Raw genomic sequence first — 8,466 nt, 5'->3', positions numbered from 1 at the left:
TATCACATCTTTCTTTTCAAGAGTATCTTAGCTATTCATAGCCATTTGCGAGTAGGTTTAAATTTCAGAATTACTCCCCACTCATCGGGGAGTCTACTTCTCCCTTTGACCTTCCCCCCTCTTGTGCTCTCTCTCTCTCATTCTCTCTCTCTCTCTCAAATAAATGAATAAAATCTTTAAAAAGAATAAATGTTAGAATTATCTTGTCAGCTTTCACACAGAATGCACATGTATAGTATATAAACATTTACACATAAAAATTATGTGGCTTTATTGAGAACGAGGGATTACAGTCATGAATAGATTAAATTTGAGGACAATTAACATGTTTACCTAATTGAATCTTCCATCTAAAAACATATTTATCCATTTAGTTAAGTCTTTAGTAATTTAAATAAATAATAGCTGTATAATTTTTCTATAGAGTGCTTATATTTGTTATCATGTATATTTTTAGGAATCAGGCATTTATTATGGTAATTTACAAGATAGTCTTTGTTTAATTTCATCTTTATTGTGCATTGCTACCAAAAAAGTGTCTTTTGGTATATTGATCTCATACCTAGCAATTTTATTTAAAAATATTTTTATTGATTTAAGTTTTTCTTTAGTATATTTTCCTCATATACAATTTATTCATGTTTAATTATACTGACATTGTTTCTTATTTTCTAGTTTCTATCTCTATGATTACTACTATTTCCCATTACTTTATTATGTAGTGTCTTTATGAAAATGTAGACTAGAAATGGTGATAGCAGATATTTTTGTTTTCTTCTCAATATTAAAATAAAAGGTTTCAACTTTTCCACATGAGATATGATTTTTACTCTAGGGATTTTTTTTATACATATCCTTTATCTACTTTGAAAACATACCTTTCATCAGGAATGAATAATGATTATTTTTATGAAACACTTTTCTTTATCAATTGAAATATATTTTTAAAATTCATCTGTTGATGTGGTATGCCAGTCGTTGACCTATTTGACTTCAGATTCATTCTTCACTCTTGCTCTGTTCCATACTCTTCTATACACAATTCCTAGGCATCAAGATGCCAATTCAGTTCAGCCAACAGGAGAACCCAGAGGAGATTAGAGCCCAGGAGGATGGGAGTGCCCGGAACTTTTCTTCTTCCTCTGCATTATGTAGATTCTGCTTCAGTTGCTACATCTTGATTGCAGCCTTCATCTCTGATAGCCCACCAGAGATCCTGGCCCCTGACTGTTTGTGTTCTAACTTCTTCATGTCATGCTAAGACCGGGACATGACCCATTCCACACTTGGCAAGGGTTTCGGTGGGTAAAGTCATCAAGAGTTTGCCGAGATATAGCATTTCCCAGAAAGCCTTGAGTCATAAGAAAGGAGCCAAAACAAGAACTGCCAATGAATGAGGACAGAAAAGAGGCCAAAACCAAAGAATGAGGGTGGGTCACATAGACATGAGCCAGTGCCTATTTCAGCCCTATTGGCCCAGGCAGGGCTCTCCGACTGAAGCATCCCCTCAATTCCTCTTGAGGGTTCTAGGGGCATGAGGACATTGGCATGAGAGGCATGACATGGGTTCAAGAGAGGGATTAATTCCAAGGCTACCAGAAGTCAATAGGACTATGACGAGGGACCAGCCGCAACCGCCACTGTGAAAGAGGCTGGTGCGCACAGCCCTGCCCCTGCTGCTGGCCCGGAAGAGCCCAGGCAGGTGTAACCGGATGTGACACCCCCTGATTTCCTCCTCCAGAGTGCCCGGCTTGCGGGATTCAATCTGAGGTGCGTGGAACCAAGGCAGCCGAGGGACGGGTCCCAGGTGCTACTTGGAGTCAAGTAAGATTCCAAATGAGAACTGAGGAGACCTCGTTATCACAGAAATGAGGGGACTCATTAGATGAGAGCCCCAGTCCAACTCAGGGAAGCCCCGGACCGGTCTGTCAGGCTGACCTACGACACACTTCCTCTTTGGGATCTGATTGAGGCGGCAGCGTTTCTGTTGCGGGGCTAAGAGTTCCCTGACCTGCTGGTAGTCCAGAAAAGGCCCCCGAGTGAGTCCTGAGGGGACCACCCACTCCAGACAGTGGTGGACTCAGTGAGCCTCGGCCAGTCTGTCAGCCCTGGGAGGCCTCGGGCAGGGGCGGCGGGAAGTGTTGCTGACTGACTTCTGCCTCCAGAGTCTGAGGGAGGGAAGAGCTTGGTCTGAGGCAGGCGGTGTCCTGTCGGCAAAGGAAGGAGCCTCAGGCCCTGCAGGGGACTCCTATAGGAGTCCGGGCGAGGACCCCGAGTGAGTTCTCATGCTTCCCCTGACCGCGGGTAGAGGTTGTGGCACAGAGTCGAGCCCCTGTGGTCAGGGCTCCGTGTCGGGCAGATGAGGTGTCCCCTCACTTCCTTTCTGGGCGTCTCAGACACGTGGGGCCTTGATCAGAAGGTGGGACGTCACCAACCAGTATTTGACAAGCACTTGTGAGGATGGTGGGACCGACCAACTGATGGCAGAGGGGGTGCACAGAGCCCTTCCTCTGTTGTCAGCCCTGAGAGGCCCACGGAAGGGATGGCAGGCAGAGGCGACTTTTCCTTTCCTCCTTGGGGGCTTGGGAAGTTAAAGGATTTGTTCAGTCAGCAGGAGTCCCAGGCCCTGGCAGTTGTCATTGAGTTATGTCTGAAGGGCAAAGTCGGCACATACAAGTGGAGTCCCACAGATCACAGGGAATCCTTGGGAGATTCTGAGCAGTGATAGCCTGAGAGACACCCAGTCACTCCCCCATGGTGTTCAGTGGAAAGGGAAGCCTTATTGTGAGCGGGCGCACTTGGGTCAGAGGTCTAAGTCCCAGGACATGCCAGGATGCAAGACGAGGACCATAAGAGAAGGCCATTCAGACCACACATTCCAGGACAGAGAGTCACCGTGCCACTTTGGTCCACCCTGGGAGGTTCCTGAAAGGAATGACCACGTGTAGGTGACTTCATGTCATCCTTTTGGATTTAAGAGAGGTGTGAGGCTTGGTCTGAGGGAGTGAAGTCAGGTGGTCAGATGGAAGATTTCCAGGTGCTTAAAGGACTCAGGGTAAGGACACGGAGTTATGCTAAAGGGACCACCCACCTTAGAACACAGGTGGCCCCACGATACCCACCCTTGTTGGCAATCCTGGGAGGCCACGGGCAGGGGTATCCAGGTAAAATGTCCCTTAGTTGTCCCTTGGAGGTCACTAGGAGGTGGGTGTGTAGTATAAGGAGTGAACAACGGTACAACAGAGGGGAGGACTCTCACACGGTGCCAGGAACCAAGGTGTAGACACTGAGTCAGGACTAAGGGGCCACCCATTCCAGTATAGGTGGGAAGTCCATGAGCCCCACTCTGTCTCTGCATTTAGCCCTTGGAAGCCTGAGGTCGGTGGTCAGATTCTCACATTCTCCCTTCATCTAACAGGGGCCTCAGGGAAGTAATTGTGTTTGTCTGAGCGGCAGCCTCAGGTTAACAAACAGAAAAATGCACAAGGGGTTGCAGGAACCTATGAAGACACGGTATTAGTACTGAGGGTAACAGTCATACCAGGACAGAGGGCCCCTCGTCAAAACACTCCTGCTGTCAGTCCAGGGTGTGTCAATAAGGATCACCTGATGAGATATTGCTCCTCTTCCTTGTGGTGTTCCAATGAGGAGTGTTTGTATATACAGGGCCTGCAGCACATTAGGTGAGCAAAGGATGAGTCCCAAGGTCTGTTAGGACCAAGGTAGGTTCTCTGAAAGAGGTTTGAGGGGCCTGGCCACCCCAGAACAGAGAAGCTCCAGAGTTCTTGCCCCTATTCTCAGCAGTGGTAAGCCTGGCTGTGGTGACTGAATGAGATTTCTCTTTCCTTCCCTCTTGGTTGTCTCAGGCAGAATAGTCCTTTTTCTGGTGGGGGTGACATTAGGTTTAAGCAGGTGGGGACTGAGGCCCTACCAGTAGCCAAATAGACGCCTTGAATGAGGGCTGAGAGAACCACCTATCCCAGAAGATTGGAGCCAAACATAATTCTCCTTAGCCCTGCTGTCACCCCTGGGAGGCCTGGAGCAGAACTGAGACATGCCCTCATTTCTTGCTCAGTAAGCTCAGGGTGATGAAGAATGGTCTGTGGAAGGGTTCCAGATCCTAGGTCCTACTATTAGTCAAGGGAAGGACCCTAAGTGAGGCTGAGGGGGACACCTGCTCCAGAACAGAATAATCTGAAAAGAGCCCTGTCTTGCTGTGACATTTTGGAAACTCTGGGTTTGATACCCCTTAATTGCTCCTCAGTGGTCACAGGAATGAGTCTTTAGTCTGAGGGAGCAAGAGCAGTTCAGTAGAGGGGAAGAGGCTCATAAACTGTCAAGTTCCAAAGTATACACCTTGTTTGAGCAAGGAGGTGACCATCTATTTGAGCACAGTGAGACCCTTTGATACCTGTCCTCCCCCTGTAGTCATTACCTGATAGGTCCCAGACAAAGATGGTCAGGATTCTCAGTGGCTCGATTCATACACTGGGCACCAAGGGGATTGGGACATATTCAGATTCAGCAATGGACAGGGTAGCCAGGCAGTACTGGAGTCCGTGTGGACATACAGAGTAAGAACTCAAAAGGATCCACCCCAAAATATAGGGTCATCAAAGAGACCCTGGACCTTTATCAGTCCAGAGAACTCTGGGCAGAGACTACATGACAAGATCACCATTTTGGTGGTGGTGGTGTTTGTGTGTGTGTGTGTGGGGGGGGTTCACACAGGTGAGATCCTTGGTGTGTGTACCTACATCATACGAGGTCATCCAGGAAAGGGATCCAGAGCCTCTCATGGGTCACAGTAGGACATTAAGTGAGATCCAAGGGGTCTACCCACACCAGTAAAGGGGGACCTTTACAGTTTCTACCTCCTTCTGTTAGCCCAAGAAGGCCTTATAGAGGGGGATAGATAACTTCTCAGGTAACTCGTGAAGATGAGGCATTCTTACACACAAAAGAGTTGACATCACATACAGTGGTCAGACCTGAGACCCCACCAGTTGCCAAGTCAAGAACCCAGAGTGAGTACTGAGGGTCCCCTGACCCCAGGAGAGTGGGGATCATGATGAATGAATCCTGCCCTGAACTGTCATCAGCACTGAGAGGCAATGGGAAAGGCTATCTGTAGACATATGCCCTAATTACCTTCTAGAAATCAGAAGGTGGAGGCTTAATTCTGAAGGGACAATGTTAGGTCAGCAAATGAAGAGATCCTAAGACCTGCCTGGATTCAGAAGTGAGGCAACTAAGTGAGAACTGGGCGGTGGGGGGGGGGGGGGACTACCAACAGCAGTATAGATAGACTCCACACAGTCTAGGTCCTGCTGTCAGCCCTGGGAAACCCCAGGTAGGCCTTCTGGAGGAGGTTCCTCCATCAGTTGTCTCGGGAGATGTGACTTTGGTCTTCGGGGACCACCCCATATTAGCATAGGGGAGGTACACCAGGCCCTATTGAATGCCAAGTTAATGAACCTGAGTGAGGACCGATGGGTCCACCCTCCTCAGAACAGAAATGGCTGTCTAGAGCCCCACCACACGTGCTTATTGCGATCTGAGAATTCTCAGCCTGGGTTTGCTGGCTGCATCCTCAGGTGTATTCAGACATCCTCCTTCATTGCTCTTCAGGGACATAGCAACTAAGGGGTTGGGAGACCTGTGAGGCCCTATAACAGTGTTGTCAGGAGAAGTCCATTGGAGGCAGTTTTATCGGAGCCCCCCCTGTGGAGTTTAGCAGCTGAAGCCATTCACATCTCCTTCTTCCTCCTAGGCTGTGATTCCCCATTGCCCACTCCCCTGTCCTCACTCCTGTCTGTTGCCACTCATAAAAGTCACCATGCTTCAGCACCAAAAGAATCCACGATGCTTATACGATCAGGGCTTTCAGACCTGCAGTGAGGTCGAAGATGTGGAACTTGTACAGGTCTCCAAGGCTCTGGAAGAGATCTGTCTCTCCTCTTATCCTCTGATGGCTGGCAATTCAACTGAGGCTCCTGATGCTGGTAAACCCAGTACCCCTGAGAGTCATCAGAGTTTCTGCTCATCTTCCTTTGCCATCACAACCACCTCATCAAGTGAATTGAATGAGAGCTCCAGGAGCCAAGAAGAGGATAGCACCTTATGGGCTGGGCCTGACCCCAAGAATGTGCCCATAGATGCTCTAGATAAGAAGGTGATTTCGTTGGTCAATTTCATGCTGTTCAAGTATCGCATGAAAGAGCCAGTGACAAAGGCAGATATGAAGATTGTCATCAAAGAGTATGAAGACCACTTCATTGAGATCTTCCTGAGAGCCTCTGAGTACATGGAGATGGTCTTTGGCCTTGATGTGAAGAGAGTGGATCCCATCAAATACTGCTATGGCCTCTTCATCAAATTGGGCCTCACCTATGATGGGGTGCTGGATGGTGAAGAGGGCATGCCCAAGACCGGCATCCTGATCTTTATCCTGGGTGTGATCTTCATGAAGGGCAACAGTGCCACTGAAGAGGAAGTCTGGGAAGTGCTGAATTGGACGGGGATATATGCTGGGAGGAAACACGCCATCTTTGGGGAGCCCAGGAAGCTCATCACCAAAGATTTCGTGAAGGAAAAGTACCTGGAGTACCGCCAGGTGGCCAACAGGGATCTCGCACAGTTTGAATTCCTGTGGGGCCCGAGAGCCCACGCTGAAACCACCAAGATGAAAGTCCTGGAGTTCCTGGCCAAGTTTAACGGGACTGACCCGAGTTCTTTCCCATCTCAGTATGAGGAGGCTTTGCAAGATGAAGAAGAGAGAGGCCGAGCCAGAATTTCAGCCAGGTCTGTCCCTACTTCTGTGGCCACTGCAAGTTCTAGTGCCAAGTCCCTTAATTTCTCTTGCTCCTAGAGAATCCTGAGGCAGGTTTTTCACTTTGTGTTTGTAAAAGGGCAGTTAGTGTTCATAGAATTTAGGTCTGAGTTGGAGCTGAAAGGAACACAGTATATATGCCTATGTGTTCCTATATTATTGTGTCACTTGAAAATTTATTCTTTTTTAACATGTATTTGTTCAAATATTGTTTCTTTAATGTAGATTTAATTAGCTTCAAAATCTCCAAGTTTATTAAAGATATTGATCATACATTTATTGTTATAATGAGGTTTAATAGTAAGAGCTTTGTTATTTTGTGAAACTAAATGTGAAACCATCTTATTTTGTAATTTTGAATAACATAACATGGAATTGCTATAGGTATTTACTGGAAAAGTGAGAATGATCAGCTTTAAGGTGGTTGGGTTCAAAAAATAGAGAACAAATTAAAGATTGCCATCCTATGGCCCTCTTATACGTTTTACATTTTTGTTTTATACAATTAAATTATATACGCTTGAATATGCTTAACTTATTTATGGATATATTAAAAAGAAACATCAATAAATTAGACCCCATGCTCACTGTTTCTTTTTTATTCTTTTTTTAAAAGATTTTATTTATTTATTTGAGAAGGAGAGAATGAGAGATAGAGAGCACAAGAGGGAAGAGCGTCAGAGGGAGAAGCAGACTCCCCGCCGAGCAGGGAGCCCGATGCGGGACTCGATCCCGGGACTCCAGGACCATGACCCGAGCCGAAGGCAGTCGCTCAATCAACTGAGCCACCCAGGCGCCCCTCACTGTTTCTTTTATTCCCCAAATCTTCCTTGAACATTGGCTGTTTGGCAATCACCATGTTAGTCTTTGAAATTATAGCATGAATAATAACTACAACTGCACTTATAAGTTTTACTTATAGGATCAGCAATCCTATAATTAAGTGGGATGCCTTCTAATATCCAAGGGGCAGGTAAAAGAAGGAGTTAGCAGGTAAGTGGAGGTATTCCATATGCGACTGTCAAGTGTAAATGCCCTGGGACAAGAAGTTTGGGGGTCAGGGGAGCTGGAATTCCTGTAGTGAGTGTTAATTTTTAACTTAAATTTGCATTTAGGGCAAGCTGAGCCTAATGGGGTGGTGATCAGTGATCAGACCTTCAGATAGTGTGTCTCCAAGTTGAGACTCAAAAACCTGAACTGGAAAACTGTTCTTTGTAGTTAATTAGGGGGCATGGTTTAAAAAGAGAGAAATCTTTGGGACAGGATTGGAAGTTGTCCTGTGTTGTTATCCCTGTGCAATTGAACATAATTCACAAACAACTTTTTATACACATAGTCTTCAAAGAGTTTTCAGAGATAACAGTGATACTTTATTGAGATGAGACGCTGAGAAACCATTGGTTGCCCTGGCCTAGGAAAGCCAGAGACTACTCCATTTAAGACATATTTTAAATAAGTTATTTTCAGTGTAATTTGGCATAGTCTTAAGAAATGTTTATATTTTTATGGGTGTGAAATTAATGAGAATAGGAGTGGTTGGAGTGGAACAGAAGCTAGGGAGACAAGGAATTTGTCCTTGTCACAAATTCTAGGAGTTCTGAATTGCATCCATGTGGGGAAGAAATTCCCTATTA

General features: G+C 46.2%; 1 protein-coding gene across 1 annotated transcript; it reads left to right on the top strand.

The window, feature by feature from the left end:
• Positions 1-5,839: 5,839 nt before the first annotated feature.
• MAGEB16 (MAGE family member B16) lies at positions 5,840-6,871 on the top strand. Its single transcript, XM_028113403.2, has one exon. It carries the CDS (start codon positions 5,840-5,842, stop codon positions 6,869-6,871), a length of 1,032 nt encoding a protein of 343 aa, XP_027969204.1.
• Positions 6,872-8,466: the final 1,595 nt, after the last annotated feature.

The sequence above is a fragment of the Eumetopias jubatus genome, unplaced genomic scaffold, assembly GCF_037043125.1.
Source record: "Eumetopias jubatus isolate StellerSeaLion01/CBP00866 unplaced genomic scaffold, mEumJub1_p1.0 scaffold_11, whole genome shotgun sequence".
NCBI lineage: Eukaryota > Metazoa > Chordata > Mammalia > Carnivora > Otariidae > Eumetopias > Eumetopias jubatus.
The sequence above is the reverse complement of the archived record's forward strand: the minus strand, read 5'-3'. Positions and strand labels throughout refer to the sequence as shown.